Below are 22,110 nucleotides of genomic sequence, written 5' to 3'. Positions count from 1 at the left end.
AGGGTATATATAATGTTATATGGTAGTCAGATTTTAAGAGGATATCTAAGTTACTTGGTATTCCCTGAAATGAGCTCTAGATGGGCCGTGTGTTAAATATATACTGCTCAAGTACCTCATTTCATTTTTTTCTCAAGGCTGTCCTCAACACCTTTTGTGATGAGACAGCTGCAGTTGTATCTGATGCTTCTGGTGTGGCCTTTCTGGTAAGAGCTGGAAGGTTGAAATTGGATCTCACATTTCTCTGGATCTTGAAATGAATGGGCAGTGACACCTTTATTTTATCTCACAATTGTCTGTATAAGAATATAATTAAATGTTGACCATCTAGACTAACCAAGAAAAGCAAGCTAGGGAAAAGATGGATAGTAACAACAAACAAATATTTGTTAGGAAATTTATCATATAAAACTACAGTGAACCTCTCAGCTTTGTGTGCCAATGTCTTTAACTACTTCCACAACCAACTTTGTTGTCAAACTGTTCAGAATGAGAGTCAAATGGCTTGGTTAGAGGGTTGGCTGCTCTCCTTTTTTCTCTTTCTTTTTCTTTTCTTTCTTCTTAATAGTTGTTAACCAGTAATTAGACACCTTCAACCCTAGAGGTAGAAGGGAAGGAAAAAGATAGCAAGTCCTTTGACTAAGCTTGGATTAAATGAGTATCTGGAATATCTAACTGGAATATTCTGGAATGTTAAAGATGAAATTCTATGGGAAGTATGTGTTAGTGAAGAAATATTCAGATAATTGAAATTTCATTTAGATTTACTGTCAGTTATCTTTAATTCTAACAGCATCTGTCCTGGAGTTAGATCACTTGAGTTCAAATTTTGCCTTTTGTATTTACGAGGTGTGACTTTAGGCAAATTTTAATTTTTTAGAAAAAGTTTATTTATTTATTTTGAGAGAGACAGAGACAGCGTGAGTGAGGGAGGGGCAGAAAGAGACAGAGAGAGAGAGAGAGAGAGAGAGAGAGAGAGAGAGAGAGAGAATCACAAGCAGGCCCTGCACTGTTAGCACAGAGCCCAATGTGGGGCTCAAACTCAGGAACCATGATATCATGACCTGAGCCTAAACCAGGAGTCAGATGCTTAACTGACTGAGCCACCCAGGCACCCCTAGGCAAATTTTAATTAAAAAAAATTTTTTTTTTGGTTGATTTTGTTTCCTTATCTGTAAAACAGGATCAGTGACATTATCTAAATGCTAGAACTGTTCTGAGAACTAAATGAAGTAATACATGTAGCAATGCTCTCAGTACAGTGACTAATACTTTCAAGCATATAGTAAATACTATTCATGTATCTTTTCAGCCATCTCTCTAACATCATCCATCCATCCATCCGTCCTTCCATCTATCCATCTTCCTAATGTTTCTATCAACATAGATTGATGATTTGGTGGGGTGGGGGGTTGGCATAGAATATGTAGTACTTTTAAGGTATGAAATGAATTTTTTTGGCCAAGGATGGGGGAAGAGGCGATAGCTCTGTAAAATCAAGTTAGGTACAGAAACCTAGAGGCTTTGCTTTAAATCCTCGGGTTAAGTATAATCCTCTAAATTTATTTCTGCCAATTCATTTAATAATACTTAAGTAATTGGGAAAATAATATTTATTGAGTGTTTTCTTTATGTGAAATATTATACTAGGTACTTGTGGGAATGCAGAGAAGCTAGGATTTTGTCCTTGCCCTTGAAAAATTTGTAATCTGGTTGGGACTAGTCTTAAGAAATACAATGATATTACACTCTTTAAAAACATTATGTGGGGCGCCTGGGTGGCGCAGTCGGTTAAGCGTCCGACTTCAGCCAGGTCACGATCTCACGGTCCGGGAGTTCGAGCCCCGCGTCGGGCTCTGGGCTGATGGCTCAGAGCCTGGAGCCTGTTTCAGATTCTGTGTCTCCCTCTCTCTCTGCCCCTCCCCCGTTCATGCTCTGTCTCTCTCTGTCCCCAAAATAAATAAAAAACGTTGAAAAAAAATAAAAAAAATAAATAAATAAAAATAAAAACATTATGTAAGATAGTATGCATTAAGTGTTGAATGAGTGACATAAAAAATGAATTTTCAGAGCACTTATTAGAAGTGATTAGAAGTGTGGATCTTAGTTCCTGGGAATAGTCTCCTGTGGTTTCCTAGTAATAAGAAAGGTGGGTGAGGGAAGTAGGGGGAGGCAGGCAGAGCAAAGATAAGGAGGCAGCAATAAGTGAAGTCTAAGTGTATCAGTATAGTCAGAATAGAAGGTTACAGTGTAGAATAGTAGAAGATAATTTAGAAAAATTGGTTGGATCTGGATGGAGGGCCTTGAATGCCAGAGTCAAGAGGTTAGACTTTTTTTTTTCTGTCATCAGGGGAAAGCCACTGATGTTTCTTGATCAAAAGAGTGGCTTGATAAAGGGAGTGGCAGTAAGATTGATTTAGAGAGGCAGGGGGATGAAATTAGGGAAACCAGTTTAGAGCCTGCTGCAAGAGTCTAGGTATGAGGTGTAATAAAGCCCAATACTCAGGTGATTATGAGCATGGTAAGAAGGTGTGAGCAGAAGAAACTTTATTCAGGAATACTTGGTGGCGTTTAATGACAAGCTGGCACTGAGGAACAAGAATAAAAGAGGAGACAGATGCAGTGTCATGTTTTGAATTGGATGATTCCGAGAATGATGCTTTTCTGGGTGTGAGTGAATGAGGGAGAGTGTTGAGGAAAATAATGATGAAACTAATTTTAAGTTTGTTGAATATGACATAGCAGAGTACATCTTGGTATAAATGTCTAGCAGTCATTTGAGGACTGTTGTATTTCAGGATGATGAGAGAGAGCTCAGTGTTGGGTATATAAATATAAAAATTATATGATTTAAATATTAGGGAATGGGATGTTTGACAAAAAGAGCATAGAGAAAGAATAATGTTTAAGTTGGCAGCATTAACATATGAGTGGTATTTTCTGTGATTATGTATTCACCTTAAGTTTGAAAAATAAGCTGTTTGCTCATCTCTCCCTCTCTGATTTTCCCTTTCTCTTTCTTTCCAATTTTAGATGATATGTAGACAATGCTGATTGTCTACAATGTGTGTGCACTGTGTGGGGCATTGACAATCCAGTAAAGAACAAGACAGACATGATCCCTAGTCTCGTGGAATATACAGAATAGGCTTTTTTTTTTAAATAAAACAAAATCTTTTAATATTTTTTATTTTTCTTCCTTTAATATTTTCTATTTTCTTTCTATAAGCTTATGATAATATCTTTGTAAGCATTTATCTCCTTGGGACTAGAAGACATTCTATGACAACAGGTTTTTTTTTTTTTTCTTCCTCTTGTTGATCCTTTTTTTGTTATTACTATATTGCAAGGAATATTCTGCAGGAGCATATTTTAGGAATGTATTAAGTTCTCATCACTGAAGTTCAAAAAACACTGATGGCATCCCCTCTGTGCCTGGAGGTTTTTATTTTGTTAAGCTTATAAGTAGGGTTTCTTGGGCCAGGGTGGGGCGGGGGAAGCTTTATTATGTGACTTGAAAGTTGGCAAGGTCAAGGAAAAAGATCTTTTCCAAAACAGTCTTATTTCTCAAACTCAGACTTCTTTTAATGATGTGAAATTTATCTGAAATCACAATAAAACTTGCAACTAGAGATTGGACTTCCGCTTTCCTTTTTTTCTCCTATCCTCACTCTGCTTCTGATTTAGCTACACAGTCAATCCAGTGCCTTTATCTCACCCTTTTCTCCATGCTTCCATTCTAAATTTTTTAATGTTTATTTATTTATTTATTTATTTATTTATTTATTTATTAAAAAATGTTTTTAATGTTTTATTTATTTTTGGGAGAGAGAGAGCACAGGAGGGACAGAGATAGAGATGGAGACACAGAATCTGAAGCAGGCCCCAGGCTCTGAGCTGTCAGCACAGAGCCTGACACAGGGCTGGAACTCACGAGCTGTGAGATCATGACCTGAGCCGAAGTCAGACGCTCAACTGACTGAGACACCCAGGCGCCCCAAACCATGCTTCCATTCTAAAAAGGGGTAGTGGTGGAATAAGAACGCAGTGTAAGATGGGCTGGTCATTTCAGATTTATAAAGGATGAAATGTCTAAGTTCATATGTGAAGATTCAAGCTCAGGGAATCTAACGTTGTGATGGATTCTGATTCATGCCACTTGCACTCTAGTGCGGTGCTTCTCCCTCTCCCTCAACTGACCCATTTTTGTATATGTGTTGGAGGATTAAAAATGATATTTAGAACACAAGTATCAAGTAAAAATGGAATATGAGGCAATGGCTGGTGGGCGTGTTATATATCTCTGATAAAAAAGGAAGGCATTATGGGGTGCCTCACATCTGGTTAAACATCTGACTTCGGCTCAGGTCATGATTTCATGATTCATGGGTTCAAGCCCCGCTTTGGGCTCTGTGCTGACAGCTCAGAGCCAGGAGCCTGCTACTGATTCTGTGTCTCCCTCTCTCTCTCCCCCTCCCTGCTCTCTCTCTCTCTCTCTCTCAAGGGTAAATAAACATTAAAAAAAAAAAAAAGGAAGGCATTATCGATGAAAGAAGAAAGCCCCTATGTGTGGAGTGTTTTCAGAATGGGATAGTTTTTTCCATAGTGGAAGGAATGATGTAAATCTGAATGTTTTAACTTTTGAGTTAGATATAAAATCACTTTACAAAAAGAGCGTTTAAAAAATTTTTTTTTAATGTTTACTTATTTTTGAAAGAGAGACAGAGAGAGAGAGAGAGAGAGAGAGAGAGACAGAGCATGAGAAGGGGAGGGGCAGAGAGAGAGGGAGACACAGAACCCAAAACAGGCTCCAAGCCCTCAGCACAGAGCCCAATGTGGGGCTCGAACCCACAAACTGCAAGATCATGACCTGAGCCAAAGTCAGATGCTCAACCAACTGAGCCACCCAGATGCCTCCCCAAAAGAGCTTTTAAACAGCAGTTCGTTTGCAGCAACATCTGTATTTATATCTTAGGAATCTTCAGGATATGGGAGAAACAGGTCAAATTTTCAGTGCTTTAATACTACCCCAGTTGTGGGTTATACTGAAATTACTTTCATAATGGACCAATCTGGCCACCAAATTTGGACAAGAATTTCAGATGCTGAGCGTTTCAGTAATAATTGTGAACCTGTACCCTATGCTTGGTTATTTTTCTAAACTTGGATAGAGATTAATAAATCAGTTTTGTTAGGTGAATTTTCAACCTTGAAAAGACACTCCGCTTCAGAAGACAAAAATGAAGCATAACTTTTTTTTTTTTTAAAGGAGAAATGAAGACAAAAGCTTTTGAGGTTCAATCCTACCTGTCTTTTTCAACCTTCAGAAAGGTTTCTAGTCTGGAAAGAAATCTCTTAAAGCATGGTTTTTATAATGGACGTGCTGCTGACATACACTTAACATTATTGGCCCAAATGGCAGCAATATAATTTGTAGGCCTTGTATTCTGTCTGGAAAGTTGTAGTGCTCTCATTGGTATTTGTATTCGCTTTTTGTGAACTGGTCTTTCGTGTTGTTTTTTATTTTAATTTAATGTGAGACTAATAAATCTTATTGTTAAATAACAAAGATTGCATCATAGCTGTCAGTATTAAAATGCACTCCTTTTTGGGGGAAGCCAGATAGATGTGTTTACTCTGTAGAGAGATTTAGATTTGATTTTTTGTTTTCTTCATGGTAATTATGTTTGCACTTTGCTGATCACTAGTTGTGCATTATTACAATGGAAGGTGACAATTTGATTGTCTTCAATTGGAGAAACAAGTAATTTTATATTCACTAAGCTGTCAGGTAACACTAACTCACAGTACTAAGAGCTCCTGGCAATGCAGCTTGGCACCTATATTTAACTGCTTTGATGCTTGTGTAACCTCCGCTGAATCAGAAATACTTTGCCTGCTGGAAATGGTTTTCAGGGTTGTACAATGAGGTTTTCATTAAGTAGACAAACTGAAAATGAACTGCAAAGCCACGGTTGTTTCTCTTCCCTTTCCTTCCCTTCCCTCCCCTTCCCTTCCCTTCCCTCACCCCTCTCCACCTTTCCCTCCTTCTCCCCTCCCCATTCCTCCTCCTCCTCTTATTTGATAGGAACCTGAAATTTATGCCTTATTTCATTTACATGAAAGAGACGAATTGCTGGATTGCTGCTTTATTTAGCTGAAGGAGAACCTCAAAGATGAACTTCTTTATGTAATTTTGTTCACTGTCATCATGTGTGAGCCTTCATTTTTTGAAACAATCTATATAGCATCAATTTTCATTTTTCTCTTTTTTCTGGCAATATTAAAAAAGTGAAAATAGAAGTAAGGATGGAAAAGTATACAGGGACAGCCTCCTACCCTTTCTCTCTGAGAAGTTATTGTTCTGGTTTATGATTTTTGTTAATAAGTGGATAAGATATTATCCACTTGTAATTGGGCTTCCAGACTAGAGGATTGGTTTCAAGCTGACAAAGACATGTTTGGTATTCATTTTAAAAACTATGGTTCTCATTTCATGTGAAGAGGAGATTCAAAGTAAGCATATATAAATAAACTCATTCTGCTATTATTTTAGACAGCTTTCATTCAAGCCACATAGAGGTCTTTCAGTTGAGCTATAAAGTCATTGTGCTTGATTAAAATCCTCTAACTTAGTGTGTATTTATAGTAGCCATTGTTTGGTTTTGTTCGTATTGTTAAGTGACTGATTGTATTTATAAATTCTGGGCCTGGCTTTCCAAAGCAAAGATCCCAACAAGTTTCTGGTACATAAACTGTGAGAAAAATTCAATATTACTATAAACAAAAGTACAGATAGAGGTTACATGAAGTCAAGTTGTTTTGATCTCTTGAAGAAACTTGATACTCAGAGACACATGTAATGATTACTGGTTTTCCATAGGCAGTCAGACAAACAGGCTCGTCTTTAGGCTGGTTGCCTGCCTCTTCCAGCAGATATAACCAATTAGACAGAGGTGGTTACGTGATGTAACATTATCAGGAGAAACAATTCATGAGTCAAAGCATTCCAAGACATATGAGCTCTAGTCCAAAGAACAGTCTTAAGCTATATAAAGTGACAGCAATATTGTCAGCTAAATATAAACTCTAGAAACACAAACTTTGATGACTTGAGAAGAATCTGTTCCAGGTAGTCCTTGTTTTGTAAGAACCTCAGAAGGCCTTTGGAGACAATTTTGTGCTTTGGTGTGAAAAATTAGAAGGCTTAGCTAAGTCAGAATCCATTAATTGAGGTCCCTTCTTAGACATACTTCAAGGGCCTCAAGCATATTTTGCCTCCTCTCTGTTGACCTGACAGATAACACAAATAAGTGAGTTGCTTCTAACAGATATTGCCTGTATATGTTACCATGTTATGTTCTGAAAGAGCCACTACAAACATTAAAAGATAGGTTTACAACCCTCCAACACAGCACTGGAGGCAGTTACCTTCTTTTTCTCTGAGTTTTCTCAGTTACTTATTAACTCATTTCCAAAAGCCCCAGATGAAAGAGAGACAAAAAAACCTGGCAGAAGCCTGGGGCAGTTTGGGGGTGGAGTTGGGGAGTGGAGGTAGTGCTGGATAAAACAATACAAAGAATCAACAATCACCCTCAGGCTTTACTCAAATGAAGCAGGAAAGCTTTGAAAGGGATGTCTTCATTTTAATGTCTGGAATTGGGATCCTTCCCCACCCCTCAATCCTTAACCGGGGGAATTAGAGGTACAGGAAAAAAGTTTTAAAATTTTTTTTGCCCTAGGCTGGGTGGACTGGCATCCTCTGTAGGGGTTCCTGAGTATTGTGCATTTTGGCAGCTGAGCATATCTGTTACTCATGCTTCTTAAAATGAGAGGCACTGTGTTATATTTTTGGAAAATTAGTTGTTTATTTCTCAGTATCAGATCAATTGCAGCATTAAATTAACAGTGAATTATTTGACTGAAATAAGTCTACCTTGGTAGCCTGGGGCTGCGTTGCAAAAGTAAATGTGAATATTGTCCTGAATTTTTAATTTTTTCTTTAAGTAAACCAACTATTAAATGTTGCTTTATGTTAAAAACAGAGCTTCTTTTGAATAAATGTGATACACTTAAAAAGTGAATGCCATTTGATAATTATCTTAGAAATAAAGAAATAAATTTTAAAAATCAGGTTAAAAATATTGTTCCAATAAATTTAGTGGCTCTTTTTGAAACTTATCTAAATCCGAAAGGATAGTTTTGAAATGGATTCTTCCCAAGCAGTAGTTAAAAAAAGTAATTTCAAGCGGCGATGCCTTATGAGAAAGTTGTTTTAAAATAATCCTAACATTTAAACATATACAAATAACTGTTTCTTTAAACATCAGATTGGGCTGGTTTAAAATTCTAGAACATTTGATTTTCTGAGACAGAGGGATTAATGTATATATATGCACATCCTTACCATTTTATAAAGTCTTGGACCAGAGAATCTTAATTTCTTGTCAAAGAACACAAAGTAAATGTACTGTCTGAATAAGTTTGTAATGGCCTAAACATTCAGCTTTCATACTGGGGTTTTGGAGCAAAATAATTATCATCTTTCTAGAGATATTCCTACTGACTTCCTAGAAAACATTATCAATTGCTAGAGACTTATTTCCAACAATCTCATTCCCAAAAGTCCTGAGCCCTGAAGTTCTTCACGATGTCCTGGCATCCTGGGAATTCACTTGATCTTCTGGGCAGAGACATTTCAAACTCGGGGAACACATGATGGGAATTTAGTTTCATGTGTCCCAAAGATATGTAATTCTCTTTGGAGGTTTTACTTGATAATAGCTATGCCCCAGAAAACCATCTTGTTTAACCAATGTGATAAGTTGACAATGTAGTTTTTCTCTCTGATTATAATGTACTCTGTGTAGTCAATACACTAGTACCATGTGAGTGTAATTTCCTCTTTTATTTTATCTCCAATGCACTGTATTATAAATAAACAGTTAAAAAAAACACCAAACAAATCTGTTGCATCTCCTTTTAAGATTGTACCACTGTAGACACTTGTTCTAGTAAAGTAGAATTGGGCGCATTTGATTGCATTTAAATTTTTCATGCTTCAGCAGTTTGGCTGGGAGCACAGTAAAGAAAAATCCCATGAGCGAGGATAGTTTAGAATAATAGAACTTGATTTTGTGTATTATAGCGGCAACATTTGCGCTGCTTTAGTTAGGGTTGTGTCAGCACTTCCATTATAAACCCCTGTTTTCAGGGGGTATAACTAGGGAGATTTTTTTTAATACAAATTAAAAAAACAATTCATTTGAATGATTTTTAAGTTATAATAGTGCAAAAATAAAACAAAGTAAAGTCATATATAAATTGACCATCTCACAAGGATTTTGATTCTTTTGCTTATTAGTTTTATATGACAGCAGCTAAAGTAAGATGCTGTTCTAATATGCTGGGGGTGAAAGTTTTGGTAATGAAAAATTACTATGTGAGCATTAAAAATAAAAGTAAACATCCCACGTGACACTTTAAAACATTAAAACAAGTGTATATTTGATTTATGAGTTTCTAAAGGAGAGTAACCATGGTGCAATGGTTATGGTAAAGGCATTACCAAAAGTCAAGTATCTTCACAGCTTCCAGAATAGTTCAGTTGGTCTAGTAAAGTGTTTTAAAAAGGAAAGCCAAAGTAAAGAAATGAATGAGGATTTAATCAGGAAGTTGAAGCATTCTTTAATAAAGTAATTGTGCAAAAAGGAATCGGTAAATTGAATCTAATAATCAGTAAATTTAAGACTTGTTTAATAAACTGTGTTTTAAAAAGAATTTGTACACATTTTCTTTTTAAAAATACAACAAAGCTACCAAACTACAACAAGAACAACAATGAAAGAAGCCCACCAATTTTATCAAAAGGAAATGGCCTGCAGGGGGACAATACCACAAAAAATCACTGTTTTCTCTGTGAACAATATGCTGAGAGCTACAGTAAACTCAAGCACTTAAATAAAATATGATACGGTAAAGTATTCTTCTTGGAACACAAATGTTAATTCCTTTGCTAAAGGGAAGGGTTTCAAAGTTGAGTATGCCCTCCTTGGTTGTTAACAATAATCATTATTGTCCTACCTTCCCCCTCTCCTTGTCCCCTAATGATGGTGTGAACTGAGGATGAACAGTCAAATTTAATTTTGCTTTATTTTGGCAGCCTACCTTTTATTTGCAACCTTGATAGACATTTGTATTTGGAGGTGCAAAATAAAAGACAAATTGTGTGATGTTATAAATAGGTAGCTTTCCTGAATGGTCACTGGAGGAATCACCAGAAGACTGTTGATGAAGTAGAGGTGAAGCCTTTCCTCACTAATTGTATTCAGCGTGTAATTTCTAAACTTCCCTCTGAATTTTGATTTTCAATTAACACTCCCCATTTGAAGATAATTTTCTATTTAATGTAATTGCAGGAAATAATTTATTGGCTGATTAAGACTGAGGGCCCAGCCTTCCTTAAGAAAACACTCTAACAAACCAGCCTTTAAACTCAACTCAGCTTTGGACAGATTTAGTCTATTTTTACAGCTGCACGGTTGTGTTTAATTAGGATTGTGCACTATTGTTCATTGGTGCAGTTTATACTTGAAATTATTCTTAAGAGACTTTTCATTTTGGGTTTTGTGTCATGATTAATTTATACTAAAGCAACAATCACAGATATTGCTATTGGAAGGAGCCAAGTCACTTTATAATAAGAGGATGTTTGTTGGAGAGCTAAAGTCACTCTGAGTTTTGCCTTATGACTTCCAATTGTATGTAACTGTTTTTAAAAGCAGCAGTAAATTCATTCTTTTGTTTTCCATGTGAATGATTATGTTATTGGCACTATCATTATCTGGACTATGAAAACACTCTTGTTGTTCATGGTAAACTCTGAATAAACTTGCAGACCAGTTATAATTTGCCTGGTGTTACTGTAGGATTTTACAGTGATTCTTGTACAATAAGAAACATCCTTTGGTAACATTTTCTACACATGCATATACATTTTTCTATTTGTGAGTACTGATAGAAATAATATACTTATATCAAGAATATACTTATCTGATTCTTTGATATAGTACTCTTTAGGACATTTGATTTCTTTCCCCTCAAAGAGAATATAGACGTTCTTCTGCACTTCCTTTTCCCCATGTTATTTTCTAGTATCAAGTCTAATGGATGAAATTTTATTATTTGTAGAATGATTATTATAAGTAGGTATCAGCATTTTAATATGTTTCAAAGCACTTCAAAAGCCTGTAATACTTTTATTTAGAACTGTGCATAATTAGATTAGCTGATCTTATATTAATTTTTTTCACTGTAGGATACTAAATCTGAACCCCCTCATTAATTGTGAGAAATTTAGCATTAGCTGTTAAATCCTATGTGAAACATGGGCTGCTACATAAAAACTACTGTTTAAATTGGAATTAACTTAATTATTTTTCTTTGCACTTGATATTTCCTTCACTGCAATATTCATGAAAGCATGTGACAGATTTGTAAATTTAACTGTTAATCTCAGATTTCTAGACCCTTTAATCAGTATTTATTTGTCTGTAGAAACAGTACTAGCAAGTTAATGATTTGCTAATTTGAAAAATGCTCATGTGGTTTCCTATGTTAACTGATTTGTGCATTTTTTAAAAAATGGTATGAAATCAATTAATGTTAAAGAGCAATTAAGGTGGAGATTTTATTCCTTCGTTACACAGCAGTTTTAGAGCTGAAGATGCTATAAACCAAAAACAACATAAAGTTTTAGAAAAAATTCTCAATTGTCTCTTAAGTTATAAACTTTTGATGGTTTTGTTTCTAAACATTTTGCTAAGAAAATCATGTTGATAAAGCATAGAATGGAGACCTTGTGCAGAATGCAGTCAATGTTTACTTGTGGGTACATAGATGAATGTACAGTAATTGTTTTGCAGTTTTTTTAAGTTTATTTATTTATTTATTTATTTATTTATTTATTTATTGAGAGAAACAGAGAGAGAGAGAGAGAGAGAGAGAGAGAGAGAGAGAGAGAGAGAAGCAAGCAGGAGAGGGGCAGAGAGAGAGAGGGAAAGAGAGAATCCCTAGCAGGCCAACATAGGGCTTGATCTCATGAACCTGAGATCATGACCTGAGCCAAAATCAAGAGTCAGATGCTTAACTGATTAAGCCACCTGGACACTCTTGTTTCTGCAGTTAAAAAAAATATGATGTATAGTAGGCATTTTACAATTTTCACAGTAAATGTTTTGAATTTTGTATGTACTTTCTAATATAAAATAGAGGCATAGGTATTTCATATACTCTATTCAAATGTTATAAAATTGTCCTAAGACTAATCTATCAGCCATTCAATCAATACGCCACTTAAAAGTTAAGTTAAAGTAGTTGACACATTTGGAAGATCTTTAGAAAAGGATCAGATTGACACTAAACAATGTTAGGACTAGCACTCATAGGTGTAGTTTACAAGGTATAAACTAAAGTCAGGACCAAATTTGCTTAGGACTTTCAACATGTATTGTGAATTCTCCTGATTATGTTTTCCCACATAGACTTCTTTTGTTCTTACATAAAGCATAAGAGAAATTTGGATATTTGTACTTTGAAATTATTCTTCAAACTGGCTTATTTGCCAGTTTATTCACTTATTTATCCCCCCCCCCCCCCCCCCCCGCATTGTTAGCCATCAACTGAATTACCGTTAAGAAGCTAATAATCTAGTTGGGAGAATTGGGAGGAAAAATATACATATGCATATACTATACATTATGAAAAACTATTCCATGGAAATTTCATTTGTGGATGGAGAAGGGAGAAGATGTGTAGCAATTACTAGGAAGAGGTTTGCTGGGTTAAAAGCAGAGAGGGAGAGTGGTACAGATGAGCTGAATTTTTATCAGTGGTTTAAAGTAGCTCATAAACAACTTGAAGTTAGAGACCCTACTTTTTTTCCTGAATTAGTCAAATGTAAGGGATGGTTTGTTCTTTTGTCATTGACAGACTTTTTGAACCCGTGCTCTTTCTCTCTCTCCTGCAGAAGAATGTCTTCCAAGCAAGCCACCTCTCCATTTGCCTGTGCAGCTGATGGAGAGGAAGCCATGACCCAAGATTTGACCTCAAGGGAAAAGGAAGAGGGCGGTGATCAACATGTGGCCTCCCATCTGCCTCTGCACCCCATAATGCACAACAAACCTCACTCTGAGGAGCTACCAACACTTGTCAATACCATTCAACAAGATGCTGACTGGGACACTGTTCTGTCGTCTCAGCAAAGAATGGTAAGCTTTTAAAATCTGGCCACTGTCACTAAGCGTGTCCTTTAGTATGGCCTCATCACAAATACATGTTTTAGAGAAAGCTCAAAATACATATCATAGAATTATTTGTGTTCAGATCATGAAACAAACACCATGTATATTATTAATATTACTAATATGCTAGTAACTGGGAAAAATTGGAAAATGGTTTCTGATTTAGTTTTTTATACATTCTTAGGTCAACTTGCCAAAAGATATTTAATTTAATTTGGGGGAGGTTTGGTTATCTTATTTTCTGAATCTCTCTCTTTTTTTTAAAGTTTATTTATTTATTTTGAGAGAGAGGGAGAGAGAAAGGGAGCAGGGGAGGGTGGGCAGAGAGAGAGGGGGAGAGAGAATCCCCAGCAGGCTCCACACTGTCAGCTCAGAGCCAAATGTGGGGCTTGAACCCATGAACCCATGAGATCATGACCCAAGCCAAAATCAGGAATCAGACGCTCAACTGACTGAGCCACCCAGGCGCCTCTCTGAATTTCTTAATAAGGTGGCAAACTTGATAATAACACAAAATAGGTACAATCAAATAAAGCGTGGCTGTGTATTAACATTGAAATATTGTATTAAGCAAACATGTCTATGTGAATGAGGTCATATGGTGAATACATCTTCAGTGGAGGAAATGCAGGTATGTATCATTTTTCTTTTCAACGTTTATTTATTTTTGGGGGGACAGAGAGAGACAGAGCGTGAACGGGGGTGGGGCAGAGAGAGAGGGAGACACAGAATCGGAAACAGGCTCCAGGCTCTGAGCTGTCAGCCCAGAGCCTGACGCGGGGCTCGAACTCACGGACCGCGAGATCGTGACCTGGCTGAAGTCGGACGCTTAACCGACTGCGCCACCCAGGCGCCCCAACATTTTTAATGGTCATTTTTGATTTATGATAAAGCTTTTCTCACTTTGTGCCTATACATTAATTTCAAAACGACGTGCAAAGCTCCTGAATATCATTCAATCAGACTTCAGGAGTTTGCCCTGAAGGTAGAAACATCAGATCCATGGACTGTCTTAGCCAGCTTTCCCATGCTAAATTCTGTCTCTAGCCATCAAAACAGAGGCCACGGTAAGTGGCATTGTCTAGTTTAAAGCAAAAATGTCCAATTTTTTAGCATCTACAACTGACCAAAACCTTAACATATTTTATTAGAGTAAGAATTGAAAACCTGTTTTACATTTCTTAACTTTTGGTTAATGTTAATGAAAGATATCTTAAGTGGCCTGTCATGAAAAGTTTTATTCTTTAGTAAAAAAATAAGGTAATATTTAAAAACGCCTTTACAACTGATAACCTATGTTTAAATTCTTGCTCTGTGCTTAATGCTTAATGTCGAAGACTTGATTCCATAAATTATGGAGGCAGACATTTTTCTTTCTCAGGTGATTTTGCAGGTACAACTAGTGCTCTGTAACAGTAGGTGAAAAGTAGGAGATTGGGAGAAAAATAAGACTTTTCTAGACTGTGAACTTAGGTTCACAGGGGATTATCATTACACAATTAATAGATACACTGGAAGATTTATTTTCCTTACATGGGGGAAAGAGAAAGTATAATAAGGCAAGACTAAAAGTTTTTCTGATTGAACTTAATCATTTTTGTACTTCCAAGATAGCAAGGGTGAAATAGCTAGTCACTGCCACTGGCTTTTTGAGAAGATAGTAGGGCCATGTTTTATTTTTATGTCATCAAATATTTATGGAGCACCTTTTCTGGGTTCAGTATTCTACTCGGTGCTGGCTGTATTGTGGTGGAAAAAAAACATGAATGATTATGCTTTCATGGAACTAATATCTAGGAGAGGGGACAGAAGTTAAATAAACACACATACATAAGTATATAATTAAAATTGTGACATGTGTTAGGAAGAAAAAGAGCAGAATGCTATGTGAGAACATAATGGGATAAACCTAATTTAGAATAGATGGATAGGGATGCCCTCTCTGACTTAAGGATGATAGGAATAGCCAGACAAAGTTTAGAAGAAAGAGTAAAAATAGCAGAGGGAACAGCATGGAGGAAATATTTGAGGGGAGAAAAATATAGCTGAGTATCAGGAAATGAAAGATAGTCTTAGTGGCTGGAGTGTAATGAATGAGGTTACAGGGTAGCATCAGATATGGTTGGAGAGACTGGTAGAGGCTATATCCAACAAGACCATATAGATTATGTGATGGAAATGAGGTTTGCATCTAAGTGCAATGGAGAATCATTGAAAGGTTTTAGAACATTGCAGATAGATCACTCTGTCTGTAGTATGAATGGATGGGAAGGAGAGAGAGTGAAAGGAGTAAGACCTGTTGGGAGCCTACTTAAGAAGTCCAGTTAAGAGATGGTAGTGGTTTGGGCAAATGGGATAGAGAGAAAAGATGGACTCAAGATCTATTTTATCACTTATGCCAAATATAGTCATGGACAAATAAAAGTAATGAAGCTGAAAAATATAGGTTGAGGCAGAAATAATACCCTTTAAATTTTACTTCTTTAGAGAACTGTAAAATTTTGTTTGTATCTTGGCAAGTGCCAAATTGCTTCAGTGAGTTATTTGCAAAGTTTTATGATCTAAACTTTTATCAGAAAATAGATATTAATAATTTGCTTACCAAATTTATATTAAGAGGGATTTATGGTCGTATAAAATAGTTTAAATTCGCAAATATGTTATATATTAGTATAAAAGAAATCATATTTGCTGGAAATGTTTTCAAACTTTCACTCTCTTTTGATATCAAGCACTGCTTTCCACTGGAGCCTTTGTGTATTCTGAATGTCTGGAAGCCAAAATATTTTGTTTTAACTCCCACTCTATAGTATTTCCCAGCTGTGTACTTATATGGTATAATAAAAGGATTTAACAAATGGGAAATAGCAGCTGCATTTGGAAATTCCCTTTGTGCTCCCTTTTCATTCGATAGATTCAATAATGTGTAACAACTGTAGCATCAGACCTGTAATGACTTACACTGCAAGTACCATATCACCAACCAGTTTTTCTTTATGGGGAAGAAAAACAATAGAAAGGATTTTAGGTTTCTGGGCAGTCCTGAAAACCTACATATAGAGTGTGTGTATATGTGTGTGTGTGTGTGTGTGTGTGCGCACATGCATACATGTATATGTGCACGCATGCATGTGTGTGTATGTGTTGGGGTGGGGAGACGACTAAAGTAAAATTTAATAAACATTTTACCTCATTCCACTTTCAAATAATTAAGAATCCAAAAGTATTGTCATGATGTTAAGTGAAACTTGGTTGTTCTCTTATACTTGTTACCCACTGTAATTGAACCCCATAAAATAGGTGTGGAGAAATAAAATTTTAAAGTAAAAAACAGTAACACAAATTCTATTAGCACCTATTCAGTTTCCAGTTATTAATTTTTTTGATGGCCTTCACTCATGAACAGTTAGAAACAGTCACTAAAAATTTCTTATCTCCTGGGTTCAGGAAGGGTTTAACTTTGAAATATTAAGACCACAGAAGAGCTTTATTGTAAAGAGGGGATAAAGACAAAGCAGAGAAGTTCTGCTAATCCCCACTTCCTGATTAGAAAAAAAAATCTTGAAATGTTGAAATTCTGATTATTCTGACGTGGCGTTCCAACAAAATATGAGACCCCACAGTTTCAAACAAGGAAGATAATTCATTGTGGCATAAGCAAAGGAGAATAGAAATTTTAGAGTTTGACATTCAAAGACCAATTTGAGATTAAAAAGTTTTAGGCTCTGATTTTAATTATAATAGCTTATGCTATAGACACCAAAAATCTTGATTTTAAGTTTCGTGTAAATTGATAAATTCCATTTGAAGGCTGAAAAGCTAGTGTAAATAAAAATTTACTGTCCTTTTTCACTATATACAGCCACTACTATTTTCATTATGGTATGGGTGTGCCAGTACTTTTTTTTTCCCAGAGGAATATTGACACTGTCTCCTGATAGGTGTTTTTGTTCCCATAAGGACTGATTCATTAGACAGAAATAAATTCACATCATTTTTTCACGGAAAAAATGTGTAGTGTATCGTTCTATTCAATGTTAACAAGGATGAAGGAACATTTTATGGTTATATTTAGTGACTGGAGGTATGATCTGTGTGTAACTACTGTCTCCTAAAGATTACTTGAATATATAGCACCTACTAAGTTCCAGGCACAGGGACTTTCTTATGAATAAATCAGGAAAGAGCCCTGCTATCCTGGAACTTCTAGTAGTATTACAGACAATAAAGAAGTTTCACAGAGTGAGCCAATGTCAGACAATGATAAGTGGAATAAAGAAAATTAAATAAGAAAATGTGATCAAGAATGACTAAACAGTCCAGAAGGTCTTTTTGAAGGTGTGACTTTTGAGTTGAGATTTGAATGAGAAGGAACAAACTATGCAGAAATTTGGGGGAAGACACCCAGCTAGAATATACAGAAAGTGCAGCAGCCTTTTTCATTGGTGTATTTGAACAACAGAAAACAATAGAGTGACTGGAATGGAGTGGGTGTGAGAGAGAATGGTATGAGATGAAATCAAAGAGGAAGTCAGATGCTACAGACTTTGGGGGTATCACAGGCTACAGTGAGGTGTTTGGGCTTTACTTCAAGTACAACAGGAAACCATTGGAAGATTTTAAGCAAGAGTCTAACATGATTTGATTTATGTTTTAAAAATCATATTGGCTGCTGTGCAGCATACAGATTGTGGGAGATAATACCAGAAACAAGGACACCTAGTAGGAAAATTATGGCAATAGTGCCCATGAGAATTTGAGGGTAAATGGAAGAGTGAACAATTAGAGAGGTTATTATTCTTCAAATTCCCCTAGATTCTGAAGAGGACAGGATTCACACAGAAGTTGAGGAGAGTATTTTAAGCCTTGTGGCCATGATATTAGTCAAGCGAGCAGAAATTTAGTTAAGAATGAACAGGAAATGAAATTGTGAAGATCAAGGAAGAGGGCCAAGGGTAGGCTTGTTCCTGGACAGAAAATGGTCCCATGTGAGGACAGAAGCTTTTTACTTAAGAGGGAATTGGTTGCAGGTGACTTCTGGGGCAGGCCATAAGGATGTGGGCGGAGTACCAACAGTATCTCTTACAAGATCCAAAAAGTGACAACAAGATTGTTGTGCTCTTGCTTGCATGCTTATATTCATATGTAATGTAAGTCAAAATGGGATTATATGCATCTGCCTTTCAATTTCTGGTGTAATTAAGTAAAAATAACGATGCTGGACCTTCAGCCCCAGAATATCAGAGCTTCGTATTTTAGAGATCTACTTAAATTCCCCTGAGTGAGTTTTATCTTTTAGAAAAGTTTTAAAAATATTTTTTCAGTGTAAATAAAAGATGCCAATGATGGCCTTTGCTGTAATTGAAAGAAAATAGTCATAGGCATGTTGGGATATTTAATAAATACTAGGAACAATACTGTCTTGCTCACAAACAATTTCTCTTTTCTGCCTTTCTTGCTTTTAGTCCAAAGAAGTTGCTAATCAACTCTGGAGTGTTCTATGCAGTTCATTTTGAGCCACAAAAATTCTGGTGTGAACTTTGCACTGTGACTGGGATTGGAGCTGTTGTCATACATGATAACATAGTCCAGGAATTTTGAGTGAGGATTTAATCCTTCTCCACCATTATTTATGTTGTGATAGGATTTTAAAAGATTTCTAATTTTTTAAGCTTTTAAAAGATTTTAAAAACTTGAGGTGTTGCCAGTTTTTGGTAAGATTTAGTCATTTAAGATAGTAAATAACACCCAAATGAAATGTATTTTCTCACTTTTATTGAGACTGTACTTTAGAAAGTATAGTGAAACCCACTAGTTTGCCTGGTCCCATTTTGTAATCTTAACACCTAAGACAAGATTTATGTGCATCTTTTTGTACCTGCTTGGTCTGTGAATCACAGGAAAAGAACCCATGAACTGACAAGGTTTAGACTTCCTGGAAAATTTAGTTACTACTCCTCTCATTTTAAGATTTTGGAAATTCATTCAATTTAAGTAAATTTCAAACCTAGACTTCTGGTAACAAGTGAAAAACTGTCTGCCCTTGTTTCCTGAGTTATGAAACAACGTTCTCCAGGAAGCTCTGTGGTAGATTTCCCATTTTCTGTAAATTTGAAACTGTATTAGTACATAGTACTGTCTCTTTTTAAACCTATTTCAGAAATTTAATGACAGAAATGTACTTACAATTTGAACCAAAAAGTAAAACTATATTTTATTGCATGGTGTGGGTAGTGAAACAGACAACTGATGTTGTCTAGTGTTAACACAATGATCATCTTTGTATTTCTACACCCTGGTTATGTGCAGTGTTTCATTCCTGCTAATAAAAAAAATGTAGATCTTTAAAAAAAGATCTTTCCCAAATCTGGGTTCTTTACATTAAACAAAATGATTACTGGTATGCTACTTGAAAATATCTTGATGTTTATGGAAACTGGAATTATTTTATTATTAACTTAATGATATAATACATCTTTAAATACACTTTTTGGAAAAGTTTTCTTACCTAGCATATTATCAAAATCTTTATCAAAAGTAGAAACATTAACGTGCTCTGGTATAGTTGGCTTTTTTCCCCCTTGGGCAAGAAGGAATCAGGTATGCATGCTGATTAACACACTCCAGTCATTAACATGTGATTATGTGGGCTGCATATTGAGCACCTGCCAAAATATAAAAATCCAGTACTTTGCTACATCTGTGCAAAGACTTTTTTTCATTTCTTTTGTATTTTGACAGTTCAAGGAATATCAGGCCCTGGAATTTTTTTTTCCTCAGTGTAATAAAATTGTGTATACAAAATGTTTTCAAGGAGACAAGATATGCCATGTTTATTTTTATTTTAATCTTTTAGGCTGTATAAGAGCCAGTGGCTGGAGTTTGCAGAGCACTGACTACAACGTGAATCTCTTAACAAACTCCGTTACTAGCATTCACTTACAGTTTACAGCATTCCTTCATGTTCATAAGAATTATCTTTTCTGGGATTCAACCAATATTCCCCTAATTTGCTTCATTTTTATGTGATATCTTTATGCCTCAAAAATATTTTGTTTTCATTTCTTTCACCAATATGCTGCTAGTGTACACGTCATTGTGATGCCAAGGCTGCTCCTGTGGTTTGTTTTTTTCCTGTTGACTATACATATGCAAATATTCCTTCATGACCAAAGTATAGTTTGGGTTCTTTAGCATTTCAAGCACTTAGGAAAGGGCACTTTTCAATAATTGTTTAAAATAAGACTTGATTATTAATAGAAAATCTAGGATGATCTGGTGTAGCAAATCAACCTGATTGAGCCAGGCCTGGTCTAGATAGCTTTATTTTCTCGATGGATCCAAATGACATTTGAATACAGTAGACTATCTTTTTTTTTTTTTTTTTGGATAGACTTTTTATCAAATTGATCAGTATTAATCAATGGAAGCTGATCTCAGGACACCAGTAATTTTCTGATTAAAGCAGAACTCCACAGTCTATATAAGTGGTTCTGATTAATGTACACTTTCTTGTACAGAATTCCTTCTTGCCTAGTGATGATTGGGATACATCACTATAATGCAGTATGATAACGGGAATAATGAAATCTGTGCATTCCTATAAGGCTTCTAAGCAACGTGTTGTAGAGAGCAATGTATATATTATACAGCATGCAGTCTTTTCCATGACTAATTTGAACTTTTCATGATTAGAATGAGATATGAATCTTCAGGTCCTTCTATATCAGTGTGAATAAGATGGTAGTACTTGTGATAGGGAGCATTTTGCTTTGGAAGGAGGAAGCTGGGATTGTATTTTCACTCCTCCTGTTCTACCTTCTCACACTAATTTGGATAGGGTTGCTTTCCATAAAGGCAACTTTACCATAATGAATCATTTGGAGATGAGATTGAAAGGGCTCTCTTTGATTATTGAGTCAAACCACCTGCATTAAGCAGGAAAGAGCCTACTCTGTTCCTTACATGAACATACCCAATCTTTCTTGAACACTGCTAATGAATGTGCCTTAATTATCTTGATATGCAAATTATCCCACTGTTTGATTGTCCTCTGCAATAAGAAGTTTTCCTTGCTTTCCAAGAAAAATGTAACCTTTTAAAAGAAGAACAACTTCAAGCCATTATTGCTTTTGTTAATATACCTTTCAATGTGATGACACTTATTTTTTTATATTATTAACCTTTTAAGTATTATTTTGGTATTACTGCATTCTCATGACCTCTAGGCATTATTTTTCTAGGTGATGCAAATTGAGTTCAATAATATATCTCTGTGTAAACCACATTCTCAAATCCAAAGTATAAATTATAAACCTTTGATAATAAAATTTTACAATCAGGTAAAAATTAGAAATGAATATTTATACATTTCATTTATCTTCTTTATATTTCATTACTATCCCAGAAAATGGGAAACCTTATTTAATAAAATGATTGGGAACTATTTTGTAAACTTTTGCTTTCATTATAATTTAACTCTGATTTGTTTTCACTGCTGGTGTACTGAGAGTACCTAGAATACAATATTCTCAAGTTCACCAAACTTCTGGGAAGAAATGTGCCCTCATTTAAGCATAAATAGATTATGGTGGCATAATAGAAGAGATTCATTTACGTTGAAACACACAAAATGAACATTTTTTTTTTTTTGGCAATTACTGTTATTTAGGAATTTTTTGTTTAGCTCTAGTGGTGACTTAGTAGCTTTTTTACAGAAAGACTGGGTTAGCTAAGATTAAGCTAATGTAATCCATAAACAAATTGAGAAAAGTTTGCTCCTGAATTCAGAGTTAATATGTGGCCTTCA

At 35.6% G+C, this 22,110-nt stretch overlaps 1 protein-coding gene across 17 annotated transcripts in view; it reads left to right on the top strand.

The window, feature by feature from the left end:
• Positions 1–22,110, top strand: part of SOX6 (SRY-box transcription factor 6) — a 614,016-nt gene that overhangs the window by 244,228 nt on the left and 347,678 nt on the right. For all 17 annotated transcript variants that reach the window (XM_047877037.1, XM_047877035.1, XM_047877036.1 and 14 more), the window contains one exon: positions 13,028–13,268. In XM_047877037.1, the coding sequence (XP_047732993.1) occupies positions 13,032–13,268 (237 nt within the window). In that variant the 5' untranslated portion in view covers positions 13,028–13,031. The remainder of the gene's footprint in view (positions 1–13,027; positions 13,269–22,110) is intronic.

Source organism: Prionailurus viverrinus, chromosome D1, assembly GCF_022837055.1.
Source record: "Prionailurus viverrinus isolate Anna chromosome D1, UM_Priviv_1.0, whole genome shotgun sequence".
Classification (NCBI taxonomy): Eukaryota; Metazoa; Chordata; class Mammalia; order Carnivora; family Felidae; genus Prionailurus; species Prionailurus viverrinus.
This window is presented reverse-complemented; position numbering and strand designations above follow the sequence as displayed.